General features: G+C 36.4%; 1 protein-coding gene across 1 annotated transcript in view; it reads right to left on the bottom strand.

The window, feature by feature from the left end:
• Positions 1–16,908, bottom strand: part of ufl1 (UFM1-specific ligase 1) — a 99,414-nt gene that overhangs the window by 11,564 nt on the left and 70,942 nt on the right. Inside the window, exons 13-16 of the mRNA XM_028797560.2 lie at positions 6,297–6,417; positions 5,162–5,328; positions 4,299–4,429; positions 1,361–1,441 (exon numbers count right to left, since the gene is read on the bottom strand). Coding sequence (XP_028653393.1) covers positions 1,361–1,441; positions 4,299–4,429; positions 5,162–5,328; positions 6,297–6,417 — 500 coding nt within the window. The remainder of the gene's footprint in view (positions 1–1,360; positions 1,442–4,298; positions 4,430–5,161; positions 5,329–6,296; positions 6,418–16,908) is intronic.

The following is a 16,908-nucleotide window of genomic DNA, read 5'->3' as shown; positions in this document are numbered from 1 at the left end:
AGTTTTTTAAGACATAAAGAAGTGTTAAAACATAATTATGCCTTTTTGATGTCTATAATGATTTTTAAATAAATCACACCCATGAATGTGTTCAAGGTGAGGTTCAAATAATAGTTAAGAGTTTTCACAAAAAATGAGAGAAGAAATTATTTCAGAATATGCCAGGATGAATTAGGACAGGTCTGCAGAAGTTTGGGAGACAGTTCTATTGACTACTGAAACTAATCTGGAACTGTATGGACACATGAACCAGTTGAATGTCTGGAGTGAGAAGGCCAATACAAATACCATCCCTCTGGTCTTACACCAAGGTGGGTCATTGATGAGGTGGGGTTGTTTTTCTGTTGCAGGAATTGGCAATCTTTACAGGGTAACTAACATCATGGATTCCCAGAAATACCTGGCAATTTTAAACAGGAACACAATGCCCTCTGTTGGGAAGTTTCACCCTTGGTGATCACTGAACTGTCCAACAAGAAAATGATACCAAGCACACCTTGAAGTTAACAAAAGCTTGGTTGAGAAATACAAATGTCAATGAGCTGGAAGCTTTTGCACATGAAGAATGGGCAAAGATTTCCACAGAGATGTAAGAAACGCACTGTCACTTACTGAAAATGCTTATCAGAAGTTATAGAGGCTAAAGGATTGTCAAAAAAAGTACCTTAAGTTGTGGGCTGAATAATTGGCACATGCTCATTTGTGAAAAGAATTAAAAATTTCATTTGAAGTCAAAGTTAATTTATGTTCTCAAAATTAACTATATTATGAATCAATACATATTTTTTAAGGAGGCTTTTTGTTGTATTGTTTACTTAACCTTGATTTACATAACTGTAATTTTTTTTGAGGAGAGGGGGTTGAATATTTCCAACTGAAACTATACATATTAAGATTATACATTATAATAAACAGTAAGTACCATGAACAAGTGCTTAAATTCTGTATTTTATGCTATTATAAAAAATACATGCATATCACATTCTTAAAGCAAAAATTTATACGCCGTATATGTTAAAACTCAAAGAAAAGAAGACAACAGAAAAATTAATATAAAGTTGCTAACTGAACAAAGATTTGTACTTTCTGATATACAGGCTAAATAACACAAGAACTAAATTATTTTGTATGGATCTTTGTAAATTACATTTTTTGTCCCATATGTTGAGAATACTGATACCAGACTTGCCTTGAAACTTTGATTTGAAAACACAGCAGTACTATAAATATTCCTAACAGATTAACTAAAATAGCAATAATAAAGAAACTGTTATTATATAATACCAGTAAAAACTTCCTATAGGGTTTTTGATTCTCATTAAATATTTTTTATAAAAATGACCAGTAAATTAAAACTTACCTTTCCATTTAGAGAATTGTTAAGTTTTGTCATGGGTTGCTTAGTTTCTTCTGGCAATTTTCCTAATATTTTTAATCGCATCTATGGAGATAGAATATGTCATTTAATGTTCTTCTTGGGGGGAGAACCACAGCTAATGAACATACAAATTCTAGTACAAACATTATATAGGTTTCAGGTGGAATAATTCAGGTCACCTTTAATAAGATCTTAATTGAAAGCTTAGGTCAAAGCAAGAGGAAGTCCACACATGGCCAGTTTTACATGCATCCCATAATTCCTCGAATGCCACCAGAAGCAAGGGGAGGGGACCTCTGGCATGCTGCAGGCAAGCATGTCATGTTCCAACATTACTAGGTAATATGGATTAAGCAGTCTCCTTGCACCCTCACTGCAGACAAGGTTTCAGAAGATTGGCAGAACAGACTACAATCTGAGATCTGGTTGCCATTGAGTGATCACATAAAAACAAGACTGATACAACATACTAATCTATTGTTTTAGATCTGCTACCAAAACTTCTGCTGAAATTACCAGTAGATGAAAATGTCTGCATCACTGAAAGGACAGTGAGGGACAGTCTCCTTGTGTGAAACACAAAAAGAACAATGTATGCTGATGCTTGTGTTTCGAAAACTGCCACCTGGGAAGGAACCAGTATAATGGTGTGGGATAACAATCACCATATAGGCCAGTTCCACTTCAGTGAGGGCACGTTGAATGGGGTGCATCTCAGAGATGAGATTGTGCGTCATTCTGTATGTGCAGTAATATAACCTAACCCTAGAGCAGGCATGTCAAGCTCAATTTAATTGAGAGTCAAATATGCCACTTTACATATATGATTCAGGCCAGAATATATCCAACAACTACCACTACATTTTCTTCACAAGCAAGAAACAGGTACTCCTCTGCACATTATGACTATATAGTCTACCAAGGAATGAAGCAATCACCTCAGATAGTACTTAGGTAAAAATGGTACATTCAAGCAAGATTATTATTTTCCATCCATCCATTATCCAACTCAGTATATCCTAACACAGGTTCACGGGGGTCTGCTGGAGCCAATCCCAGCCAGCACAGGGCGCAAGGCAGGAAACAAAACACTGCGCAGGGCGCACGCACCCGCACCCACACACACAAAGCACAATTTAGAATCGCCAATGCACCTAACTTGCATGTCTTTGGGACTGTGGGAGGAAACCAGAGCACCCGGAGGAAACCCATGCAGACACGGGGGAGAACATGCAAACTCCACGCAGGGAGGACCCGGGAAGCGAACCCAGGTCTCCTTACTGTGAGGCAGCAGTGCTACCACTGCACTGATTATTATTTTAGCCGTATTAAATAATAATACAAAAATAAGAGTTAATTTTGAACCATAACAATTGCATAAACCTCTGGGTCCTTATTTATACAGTACATTCAAAACGTGTGAGAAATATTTTCATTTTAAAGTTTCAAATTTCACATTACCAAAGCAGCTACACCTTAAAGTTCATGCAAATAAACACACACACATTTCAAAGGAACATGTCAGTGCACGATATTGGGGTTCATTTTCCCTATTTTAATATTGTGTTATGTCATTTTGTAAAATGTAGACATTTTTGTAAGGTTATAAAAGTGTCAGTCACATGTACAATGTCTGTTAAATGCCTTTTAAGTGTTTAACCGACATGTTTAACTAAAATGGCAGGTGGCTTTTAACTTCGACAAAGTTTGAAGTTAAAGTTTGAAAGTGCAAAGGTATTTAGAGAAAAGTACATAATGAGTCATATAGCTGAATTTCATAATCACAAAACTGAATAAATATAAACAGAAGCAGCAAAGAATTTATACATTTTTATTGTTTTTAATGTTTATTTCAAATCTTTTTTAAAGCTAATCCTTTTTTCCCCAAAAATATTTTTTTTAAATTATTTTGTCCGTTGTTATGAGGTTGCACTGTATCGTAACACATCATTTGACCTGCCAAGCCTCGACTCTAAACCTCACTTATCATTTCTTAAACATAGCAGTGGGTTAGGAAAGCTCCCAGAAGCCATAAGTCCAAACTCAAGACTGAGTGAAGAAAATTACATGGGCGCATCAAGCTGGGACACATGCAAGAACTTGTGTCTACAGCTAAGTACATCTACCTGTATGTGCACCTGTATTAACACTCATCAAGATCAGTTGGCACGTGACCAAGTAATAGACCATATTCTGAGTCAAAAATGGATAGCGATCACATTTAACACTAATGGAAATGCATGTGCATTTTCTATCCACATACAACATTGAAGAATCTTGAAGGGTGATGGCAGCAGTCAGGTAAGCCATGGAAAAAAGTGTCCAGCCCTGACACCTGTGCAGCATTAAAATGTGAGTTGACAGGCAGTAGCAGAATATGTGAAGTTGCATTACCATCTCCTTCGTTAAATTGTCACATCTTTGGCATCATTCTAAGGCATACGTTTTTTTAGGACAATGCAGTAACTTTCTTTTCGCTTTTTCTTGTTGGGCCTGTTTCTATTCTAACGACAGGTTAGCAGTCAAGGTAAGTCATGCTGCACAGATAAACTGCAAGGGTACATTGCTGAGAGAAATTTTAACACCAAGTTAAATGTAATTTGTAAACAGATGCAAACCATATATTGAATTTATTTAAACTTAATTTTACAGAAGTTTGTGTGGCCCAATGTTCAAAGCACTTGACTATAAACCACAGGTCTGCCAATGTAATCAACGAAATATGAACTCTTCCTGATTCAAAGCAAGATCTGTAGCCTGTTTGTGTTCCAGTGTTGAGATGCAGCTTAATAAAATTGCTATGTGATTTCAGTATTAGGTGGCACTTGCATACTCCTTTATAAAACACATTTCTTTTTTTTTTTAATAAAAGGGAATTTTAAAATTGAGGAAATCTATTCATTCAGCTTGTGTCACTTACCTCAGGAGTTAGACAACTAGCGCTTTCAACAGCCATCATCAGATCTGTTGCCAGAACATTAAAGAGAAGATTGGCAGCATCTGTGCAAACGGTCTTCAGGACATATTTTGTAATACTGATCTGAGAGTCCTCTAAAAATGTGCACATTAAAACACAATGAGTGACAAAATCTTTACATGCCATTTTCAAGTTTTATAAAGCAGGTCTAGTTCTGCTTTAAAAAATGCCAGAGCTTGCCACAGTAAATAATAAAAAAAAAGGACTATAATTTTATTATCGTTTAATCCCCATGTCAAAAAATAGGCGAAAACTGAGATACATCCATCAGCATTAATATCCATTCATTTTCTCCATGAAAGATATGAATGCAGGCTGCGGTTAAATTAAAAGACACACAGTAATGAAAAATATGTTTAGCAACAGTAAAATTAAATAATTAAACCACTCAGTCAACCTGGCTAATTTAGCTAGCTAATAGCTGAATTATCCCAGACTCTCATCCAGATGGTTTTGTTCAAGGACATCGCTTTTCAACTTTGCAGGGGAATGGCACATTATGTCCTAAGACATTTCTTCTCTATTTTATCCTCACTTGCATGCTTCATTATTCAAAATAAATAAATCTGAAAAATTCACTTTGTCAATGGATTTTGAAAAAATGGATTGGGGGACCATAACATATTCCCCGTGAAGAAGGCATTCTTATTTTTAAGCACCATTTACAGAAAACACAGACAAAATCTTCTACATCAATGTTTTTATTTTGGCACTTTGTTGTTAAACAAAATCTCAGAAACTATTTTAAAATAGATGAACTTGCATCAAAAAATATACATTTAAAAAAACGTTACTTTAATACTAACCTGGAAACAGCTTTGTTCCCCTTTCAAACAGCCTGATGTTATTGTACAGAATATTAATTTCCTCCTGAAGATCCTTCACTGTTTGTTTCCTACTTGATCCAGAGGAAGAACTGGCTGAAGATGCAAATACAGACTGTAGGACTTCCTTGTACTTTTTGTTTAAGGGTCTGAAATGTAGAAATTACTTTTAAAACAGTAAATTATACAGAAGGCTCAACATGTTTTACATATTAACTCATTATAAAACTTACCAGTGCCTCTGTAGATGTCATAATCTTTTTTGTATCTTTGTTTTCTCTATAATATTAATTTTGGCCTTACATGAGCTACCAGCCCTTTCAGTATGACATCCTTTCAACTGTGCATTTAGTGTTGATATCATATTTCTAATGTTTGAAGTGTCAGTGTTTTAAGAAAGTAAAAGTTCAGCTTGTGTCCAAAAGTACCAAATCTTCTTTATTTGCCATCTTTCATAAAGGATGGACATATCAGCATCTTATACTATCATTGCTTGAAGATAATACATTCACAAAGGAAGCTGAACATTGTTATATGGTTACTTCCAATATTTCAAATGGGGAATGACTACAGTTTTTGGAGGACCATGCCAATGCTCAATATAAAACAACACTAAAGCTACAAAAAGAAGTGAGATTGGTTATAAGGCATGTAAAATGAGTTTTGATGGGGAATGAATTTCTGGGAATGTGTGTGTGTGGGGGGGGGGGGGGGGGATAAAAACAGTTTAGGATATCAACACAGGCCTTGTAAATTACTGTAATAAGCACACATGTTCCCAAAAAAAAAAACAAAAAAAAAAAAACACCTTCCCTTTAATGTAAGCACGTTTGTATTTATTAACATATTCAACACATTTGCCATGATGTACTCCAAAAAACATTTACCGTTTAAACCTAAGGCTGACTCTCAATTCCGGTTGTATTAAAGAGGGGATTAAATGTTAATTAGTTTATCTTTTCCAAATAAGAACAGACAGGTGAAGTGATTTGCTCATGGCCACATAATTTCAAAAGCAGGATTTGAACCCACATCCTCAGGGTTCGAGTCCAAATCCTTAACCACTCATGCCACAATGCCTGTCACAAAGACAATATTTAGTACTTAAAAAGTAAACCTTATCAGCTCTTCTGCAAGATCGGAGATTATTTCTTCTGGACAGTCCTGAAATTTCTTCTGCAAGACATCTTCGATTTCTTCTTGAGACATGAAGTGTGTTTCTTGCTGCTTACTGCGACCTTTTTAAAGTAAACATTTTGCAGCATTAACAAACACTAAAAGTACAGAATGCATTAAACAGCAGTTACCAAAAATACTATAATGAACAGAATAGATAAAACCAAACTAAAGAAGAAATTTGGAGGCAAGCATAAATGGTGACTGCGTAGTCTTAAGAAAACATTAATATGAATTATTAATGTATAATAATAAAATGTATGAAAACAATACAAGAATTTTATACACACACACACACCATATGGTAATGATCAAAATGTTTTCATTCTTAACCATTAAAAAACAGATCAGTAAACCCAGATTAATTTTACTTTTCAATGTAACTCTTGTGAGCAATAATACACAAAGCTGTCCTATGCCACTCAAAATGTTTTATCTTGCTTGTGCAACTCTTCTATAGCAGACTTCATCACTGGTATAGTGCATCCCACAAAGGTAGAATAGGGAAAAACGCTGGTAGTCACACAGGACCACGTCTGCTAAATCATATGCCTTTCCCATCTCTTCAAATCAATAGTTTTATAAAGGAGTCCTTGCAAGCCATGAAGTTGGAGCAGATGTACTGTCATGAAGCAGAAGATGGATGGTCAATACATGTACCCATTGTTTTTCCCCTGACACACTGATAAAAATGCCAAAGTAAATGCTGATCAGTCACATGGACCTTTCAGGGCATGTAATGACATAGACTATACATACCCTCAACATTATAAAAAAAACTTTTGCACATTATTTTGCCAACACAATTTTGGACCCCTGAATTTCTGGTGTTGGAAAAAAAAAATATCACCATGCTTCCATTTCTCAGACTGTTGTTTGAATTCTGGTTTGTAGAAGTAAAATCTTCAAGTATGCCTGCCAGTAATACAATGCTTCTTAAATTTATTTAGATCTGAATTTATTAGCTTGGGATTATTCCTGGGATACTGGATACAATGATGCTTTAGTTGAGGAATCAATATTCTGAAAAACTGACATATACAATCCTTGCTCAAGTTTAATTGTTCATTAAGAATGAATTTGACTGATCCATATTTAATCCAGTCTGCTATCTTACTCAAAACCACTCTTTGATTATGATTGCTCCACAGTGGGAACATTTTCATCTACTGTTGATTTTAATGGCCGACTAGACTTTAGGTCACACTTCAAGAAACATTATCCCATTATGTAATTCTGGAGCCCACCTCTTGACTGTACTGTAAGAAATTCAGTGATTGTGAAGTACTTGATTTTGTGATTTTCAACATCCATGCTGACTGTGCTGTGCAACAAAGATGATATGCTGTTAAGCACAAAATGTTCAAAACTTGTAATTCACATACTTAAAGGAAACAGGTGAATTTTTGGTCACTTGTGGAATTAGTATCACAAAATATCCCTTTCAGATTTAAACTCAAAACCATCCATCCATTTTCCAACCCGCTGAATCCGAACACAGGGTCACGGGGGTCTGCTGGAGCCAATCCCAGCCAACACAGGGCACAAGGCAGGGAACCAATCCTGGGCAGGGTGCCAACCCACCGCAGACTCAAAACCATCTGATCACCCATTACATATACAATAATAAAATACTTTTAAGGAAAAATGAATTTGTGGAAGCATTTCATATAAATCATTTTCATAATATAAACATTTATAAACAATTTATTAAGCAAAAATATTTAACAATAATGCATCAGTAAATTACAGAATTCTGACCTGACCTGTATTTTCTCCAATATTAATGCAATATAAATAAATTAAATTATGTGTTATAAATTAAAATTATAAAACAGATTTCAGCAGCAAATAAGTAAATTAACCCAGAAATCACCTTGATCTATATCACTTTATAGGCACAATCAACTGAAAGATATTGTAAAATGACATTTCAAAAAATATTTTCTCACTAAATTTAAATGTATTTTAAATGTGTTTACTGTTAAAGTAAAACCAGTGGCAACCAATTTTAAAGCAGAATTATACGAATTTAAAAAGTATTCTTTTTTATATATACTACAAAACTCAAACATTTCTGTTTGCAATACTTATTGTTTTACTTTACTCTTTGAATCTTTTCTTTTACAAACAAGGCTGTTTGGTGTGCGTTTCTGCCTAAAAGATGTGCCTAGTCCAATTATATTTTCATTCCAACAGTTGCTGGCACTCATTCATACTGTGTACCCTATGAGCTGTCACCTGGCTTTGCCAGGAAATTTCCAAAGACAATGGGCCTCAGTTATAGTGCTGTTGTTCATAATTTTTTGAGTTTCCTAGTGAATGGCCTCGGATTTTGTTAATGGTCACTGCAAAACACAATTCTAGAGGAAACTGTATTGAAATGGATAAACAGTAAGAATAATACAAATCGAGAGTTTTTATTATTATTTTTATAAATTTATTATTACTTCTTTCATTATTATGTTTATGTTGTTCGCTCAAGTGTCACTTTACGTGTGTTTTGTCAGTTGTAAGTTCAAGTTTCTATTTTTTTTGGCTATAGCTAGACAATAAAGTTGTAAAACTGAATCATGTTGAACTTTAACTTATTACAAAGAGCAAAATTATTTAGAGGCTGGCAAAATTATTTAGGCGGTGCAATCAACTGAATATTTTCATTTTGGTTTTCATTTTGGAGTAGTTTTCTGTAGTGGGACAAAATAACAGATGGTATTAAGGTTTGGAGGGTTCTTTAACAATTACTGGGGAGTGCATACTGGCCCACTTCAAACACTGGTTTATGGCCCATAAATGTATCGTAGTGGTATCTATGTTGGTAGAGCAAGAAAGACACAAGACTGAAATGTAAACAATGCAGGGAAGAACTTTTTATGAAGGAATGATGTTCAAAAAGAAGTAAGGATTGTACAGAAGAGAACACATAAAAAGCAAATCTTGTGAACTACAGTTGTCTCTCACTTTTGATCATGTAGGATGCATTTACTGAGCTGTGTAGTATTTAAACTGGCACAGTCCCTATGTAAAAAAGTCCCTAACTCCTTACGTGGGATGCAAAGAAACCACTTCTGTATTTCTCTCTCCCTCCCTGGCCACCTGACTTGAGCTTTATTACTAAAAACACATCTTACTTGATCTTTACTGAGCCTTCCTCCTTCCACTTTACAGCCTTCCCATCCAGTGGTTGAACTGAAACCACACGGAAGGTTTTTTTTTTTTTGTTCTTTATTTCGCCTTAAACAATTTCTTGTATTAGGAATTTGTCAGTTTTCGCATACCCCTTGGGGTCAGAGCGCAAGGTCAGCCATTGTACAGCGCCCCTGGAGCAATTGAAGGTTAAGAGTCTTGCTCAAGGGCCCAGCAGAGTAGGATCTCTTTAGGCAGTGACAGGGATTCGAACCGACAACCTTCGGGATACCAGCGCAGATCCTTAGCCTCAGAGCCACCACTCTGCGTTGTCAACATCAGAGTTATACAGTTAGGTCCATAAATATTTGGACAGAGACAACTTTTTTCTAATTTTGGTTCTGTACATTACCACAATGAATTTTAAATGAAACAACTCAGATGCAGTTGAAGTGTAGACTTTCACCTTTAATCAGTGGGGTGAACAAAAACGATTGCATAAAAATGTGAGGCAACTAAAGCATTTTTTTAACACAATCCCTTCATTTCAGGGGCTCAAAAGTAATTGGACAATTGACTCAAAGGCTATTTCATGGGCAGGTGTGGGCAAGTCCGTCGTTATGTCATTATTAGTTAAGCAGATAAAAGGCCTGGAGTTGATCTGAGGTGTGGTTTCAACAGGGGGGTCTTCCCAGACTGTCTTAAGACTGCTGTAGTTAAACCCTTAAGAAAAATAATCTCGACACCTCTGCTCTTGAAAATTTTAGACCCATCTCTAACCTACCTTTCTTAAGTAAAATTCTAGAGAAGGCAGTCATTATGCAGTTAAATGACCACCTCAATAAACATACTATTCTTGATAAATTTCAGTCAGGTTTTAGAACAAATCATAGCACAGAAACTGCATTTGTTAAAGTAGTAAATGACTTGCGGGTAAATGCAGACAGAGGCCATTTATCTGTTCTCATCCTCTTAGATCTGAGTGCCGCATTTGACACCATTGATCATAATATTCTTAGAAAGCGCCTTAGTCAATGGGTGGGCCTCTCTGGTAGTGTCTTAAATTGCTTTGAATCCTACCTGGCAGGGAGAAAATTCTTTGTTAGTTGTGGTAATTACAACTCAAAGACACATGACATCCTATATGGTGTTCCACAAGGCTCTATCCTGGGTCCGCTGCTCTTCTCAATCTACATGCTTCCGTTAGGTCAGATTATCTCAGGGCAAAACGTGAGCTACCACAGCTATGCTGATGACACACAGCTGTATTTATCAATAGCTCCTGATGACCCCAATTCTCTTGATTCACTAACACAATGTCTAACTTGTATCTCAGAATGGATGAATAGTAACTTTCTCAAGTTAAATAAAGAGAAAACTGAAATCTTAGTGATTGGCAATAATGGATACAATGAGGCTATTAGAAATAAACTGGATACATTAGGATTAAAAGTGAAGACGGAGGTAAAAAGCTTAGGGGTAACTGTTGACTGTAATCTAAATTTTAAATCGCATATTAATCAGATCACTAGGACAGCATTTTTTCACTTAAGAAACATAGCAAAAGTTAGACCTCTTATATCATTGAAAGATGCTGAGAAATTAGTTCACGCTTTTGTTTTCAGTCGACTAGATTACTGTAATGCACTCCTCTCAGGACTACCCAAAAAAGACAAATTGTTTGCAACTAGTGCAGAATGCAGCTGCTAGAATCCTAACCAGGAAAAGAAAATCTGAGCACATTTCTCCAGTTTTGATGTCACTACACTGGTTACCTGTGTCATTCAGGATTGACTTTAAAATTCTGCTTATGGTTTATAAAGCCTTAAATAATCTCGCCCCATCTTATATATATCGGAATGTCTGACACCTTATATTCCAAATCATACCTTACTCCTTTTCTATGTTAACTAATGTTGTCTTATTTTGTCTTTTATTTTTCTTTTCTTCATTATGTAAAGCACTTTGAACTACTTTTTGTATGAAAATGAGCTATATAAATAAATGTTGTTGTTGGTGCTTGCATGTGGAAGATTTTGCTGTGAACAGACAACATGCGGTCAAAGGAGCTCTCCATGCAGGTGAAAGAAGCCATCCTTAAGCTGCGAAAACAGAAAAAAACCTATCTGAGAAATTGCTACAATATTACGAGTGGCAAAATGCACTGGTGAACTCAGCAACGCAAAAAGATCTGGACGTCCACAGAAGACAACAGTGGTGGATGATCGCAGAATCATTTCCATGGTGAAGAGAAACCCCTTTACAACAGCCAACCAAGTGAACAACACTCTCCAGGGGGTAGGCGTATCAAAATCCAAGTCTACCATAAAGAGAAGACTGCATGAAAGTAAATACAGAGGGTGCACTGCAAGGTGCAAGCCACTCATATGCCTCAAGAATAGAAAGGCTAGATTGGACTTTGCTAAAGAACATCTAAAAAAGCCAGCACAGTTCTGGAAAAACATTCTTTGGACAGATGAAACCAAGATCAACCTCTACCAGAATGATGGCAAGAAAAAAGTATGGAGAAGGTGTGGAACAGCTCATTATCCAAAGCATACCACATCATCTGTAAAACACGGTGGAGGCAGTGTGATGGCTTGGGTGTGCATGGCTGCCAGTGGCACTGGGACACTAGTGTTTATTGATGATGTGACACAGGACAGAAGCAGCCGAATGAATTCTGAGGTGTTCAGAGACATACTGTCTGCTCATATCCAGCTAAATGCAGTCAAATTCATTGGGCGGCACTTCATGATACAGATGGACAATGACCCAAAACATACAGCCAAAGCAACCCAGGAGTTTATTAAAGCAAAGAAGTGGAAAATTCTTGAATGGCCAAGTCAGTCACCTGATCTTAACCCAATTGAGCATGCATTTCACTTGTTGAAGACTAAACTTCGGACTGAAAGGCCCACAAACAAACAGCAACTGAAAGCCGCTGCAGTAAAGGCCGGGCAGAGCATTAAAAAGGAGGAAACCCAGCATCTAGTGATGTCCATGAGTTCAAGACTTCAGGCTATCATTGCCAGCAAAGGGTTTTCAACCAAATATTAGAAATTAACATTTTATTTCCAGTTATTTAATTTGTCCAATTACTTTTGAGCCCCTGAAATGAAGGGATTGTGCTAAAAAATGCTTTAGTTGCCTCACATTTTTATGCAATCTTTTTGTTCACCCCACTGAAATAAAGCTGAAAATCTACACTTCAACTGCATCGGAGTTGTTTCATTTAAAATTCATTGTGGTAATGTACAGAACAAAATTTAGAAAAAAGTTCTCTGTCCAAATATGTATGGACCTAACTGTAAATTTTACAATACATTTAAATCTAGCATTCATCCTTGGAGATAACAGCATGTTTATTTTAGTATGTGAACTCAAGGAGTGGGGGTCGGGGATTGAAGAGTGTTACCTTTAGTATATGAAATTGAAGAGCCCTTTAAGCACAGCTCCCCTCTCTTTATCCTGTGCAGAACACTTTGCCTTCTTCACTCCTTCCACCCTATTGCTAGTGCTGCTGTTCTGAGATTATTAAGATGTTTTAAAATGTACCTATTTGTGTACATAACACAAAAAAAAAAAAAAAAAAAAACAGTACAGCAACTGACTGCGAGTTAAGTCTGTATTGAACTGCAATGCAAAATCTTGGCTACAGTGCTATTAAGCTGTGAAATGATACATTCAGAAAAATGTCTTAAAAGTGTGCCTTTTGTTTCGCTTGAATGCCATAGCAACAAACACTCTAAAATGAATGAGGAGTAAATACAAAAATAAAAGAAATTTAAATTGTCCTCATTAAAGCAGATTTTGATGAACAATAGCTAAGTTTCCATCCAGTTTTTTGCGACGTTTTGTTATCGACAAACAGAATATATGTAAAAAAAATGTGCGAAATTTGCTGTCTCCAGCCTGTTTCCATCCAACTGGCTTTTTATCGATAAAATGGTGTGCGTGATGACGTCATCCCCCCACCCCCAAAACGAACTGTTGCATAAGTTTTGTTGTATCGCGAAAAAAATCTGCCCTTGAGCCGTTTCCATACATAATTTTGTGTATGTCGCAAATTATCTACCTTTTGTTTTCCACGTTACACCCCCTCCACTAAACAAAGAAACAAAGAAATGGAGAGATTATTCAGACAGTTTTTCGAAATTTGCCAGCTTACTGTTATTTCAGTTTCACAAATAATTGGAATTGTACATAATATCCGAAGACGACAGCAGAATGAAGCAGTTGCTTGTCTGATAGCCCTAGAGCTCGAAGAAAGTACCCCAGTGCGACGAAACCCACGGGTATGGGAGAGACGACGGAATAAGACCTTCTGGGAGGAGGTGGTGGAGAGACACTTCACAGAAAATCTCTGGCTGCAACATTTTAGAATGACACGGCCGACGTTTGAGATGTTGTGTGAATTCATCAGTCCTGATGTTGCGCCCATCACAGGTTGCCACCGACCACCGGTTCCAACCCAAAAGCGGATTGCCATCGCCCTGTACAAGCTGGCAACCTGCGCCGAGTATAGAGTAGTTGGAGAAACTTTCGGGGGTTAGTAAAACTACCGTCCATCGATGTGTATATGCTGTGTGCAACGCTATTAAAGAAAAATGAATGCGGCGTTATATCAGACTTCCGACTGTAGCGGAGGCCAATGAAATTGCATACCGCAATTCCTTGGTGCATCTTGTGCCACAGATTTACGGTGTGCTGGATGGCACGCATGTGCCTATTCTTCCCCCGACGGAAGGCTACCGCGATTACATTAATCGCAAAGGGTGGCCATCTATTGTTCTACAGGCCCTTGTTGATGACAGGTGCATGATACGAGACATTTGCGTTGGCACTCCTGGAAGTGCCCATGATGCAGCTGTGTTTGCAGCATCGGATCTGTAAAGGTGAGCCTACCTTTCAAAATCCCTTCTCAGTGCGATAACAACTGAATTAGTACTGTAACCTGCTTCCCTTAAGGTTTTTAATTAAAACTGAAATTTGAATACATACAAAATAACGTTTAATCAAAAAAAAAAAAAAAAACTCTCTTCATCAGACCATGCGAACCACTCTGCCATTCTCGTTTTGATTGCACGTGATATGTAACACATTTATTTGCGTTAAAGCCCTTTTTTTTCCCGACAAAAAGTGTTTCCAATATAGTTTTTGCGACATCTGAAGTATTGATATGGAATTTATGCGCTAAAGTTAAACGGAAAAATATTATGTCGATATGTACAACATTTTATTGATAATTAGCATTTCCATCAGCTATATCGGAAAAAAAATTTTAAGCGCTAAATATTTTTTCGCAAAAACTCCTTGGATGGAAACCTGGCTACTGTTACTTTGAAGGGAAGAAAAAAAATAAACAGCTCCAGACTCCTGGGGTTAAATCTTGGCTTGGGCACTGTTCAACCTTTCAGGTAAAACACTGCTTAAAATAAATACAAAAATTAAATATTTAAAAATTACATCTGTATGGCAGAATTTGTGAATTCCAAAATAATTCAGAATATTTTTTGTAAGAACATGTTTTTAAAATCTATTTTTACAGATAATCCCTCTGTTAAGCTCCTAATACTTGCTACTGTAAGATAAACAATTACATCATTAGCTGTTTTTTTTTTAAAAAAAATACTACAAAGTAATATTTAACAGATGATTGAAATTTCAAATGTCACAAATTCCTCCTGCCTTATCTGTCCCTTTTGTACGTTGGTCCCAAGTTCCAAGAACTCAGCCTTTGTTGTGGAGTTTTCAAAGCATCTCATATGAGTAATCAGACTCTGTTATTGCTTAGCCCAGGGGTGTCGAACTCCAGTCCTGGAGGGCCACAGTGGCTGCAGGTTTTCACTCTAACCATCTTTTTAATTAGTGACCAGTTTTTGCTGCTAATTACTTCTTTTAATTAGCTTGAATCAGGCCCCTTAGTTGTTTCTTTTTCCTTAATTAGCGGCCAAACAATAATGAGACACGAAACAAGTGGCCACATAACCAGCTCACCTGTGCCCATCACACAGAATCTGAAAATAGAGAAAGGTGGAGGTAAGGCTGACCTCTCAGGTCATCAAAACATCTTGATGGTGTTCTTAGAAAAAAAAAAACCATAAAATCATCAGTTATGGAAATGTCTGCTGTGGCAGAATGAATAATTAAATAACGGGTTTAATTAACAGCAAGCTTTGGCGTCTCATTAAGAAACTGGTTGGAGTTTTTAAGCTGGTCATCAGTTGGCTCGTTTCACATTTCATTTCTGTTTGGCTGTCATTTAATGAGGAAACGAATCAATTTAGAGGACTGAATCCTTCTAATAGGACTATTAAAATGAAGGGAAAAAAAGTGAATTAGCAGTGAAAACCGGTCACTGATTAGGAAAAGGGTTAGAATGAAAACCTGTAGCCACCGCGGCCCCCCAGGCCTGGAGTTCAACACCTGTGGCTTAGCCTGTGTACAAATCCAGAATTAGCATATTTACTGGACTGGCGTTACTTGTATTTAATTAATTGTAACAGAAAGACTGCATAACATTTGACAAAGTACCTTTCAAATATATAATATACTGAATGGGCTTCAACTACATTCGTCTCACACATTAGGGGTTATGTAGACATGGACAGATTGAAAAAGTGCTGTATGCACCCTGAAAAGTGATTAAATGTAAAGCAAATGTCCTATTTATATACCTGAATGCTTTTGATATTTCAGGTAAAGCAAAGCAAGTTTAAAAGAAATAAAGCATTGCTTATTCTACAAAGATATTCTAAAATGGTCTGAACACATTTGTTGGTACCCCTGGAAAAGATCATAAATAAATGGACTAGAATATTTATTCAAACTTGATGCTTTTATCCTATCATGTAATCAGTTATTCGGTCTATTTAAATGTATATAAGTTGTCATTCTGCTGTTTAATATAATCATGTGTCCCACACTGAACATGTGCCAGAGAAAGCAAAGCAGAAAGATGTGTGAGCAGATTAGAAAGAAAATTATAGACAAGCAAAGGTTATAAGCACCACCTGCAAGCAAGCAACCTGATGTTCCTTTGACAACAGTTGAAAATACAGTATTATTAAGATGTTTAAAGTCCATACGATACGGATCAATACTCCACGCCTGTCTTGACTTATGTGGTAAGTTTTAAGCTTTTCCCCAGTGCCCTATACCCTCTGTTGCAAAGCACCCAAGCTGGCAAGATATAAAGAAAGGGCTTAACGTTAGAACACAATTTTGTATATATATAGCAAATGTATATATAAAATGTTTGTAAAGAAATAACTTTGACCTGAAAAATACCAAACATATATAAACAGATGATAAGAATGCAGGCTTTGACCGAGTCCATTTGGATCGAGAACATTCCATGGACCTTTTAGTCTCCAAAGTGGTGCAATTCAATGAAAGAAATTCATCTATGATTTGCTCTAAAG

The sequence above is a fragment of the Erpetoichthys calabaricus genome, chromosome 3, assembly GCF_900747795.2.
Source record: "Erpetoichthys calabaricus chromosome 3, fErpCal1.3, whole genome shotgun sequence".
NCBI lineage: Eukaryota > Metazoa > Chordata > Cladistia > Polypteriformes > Polypteridae > Erpetoichthys > Erpetoichthys calabaricus.
This window is presented reverse-complemented; position numbering and strand designations above follow the sequence as displayed.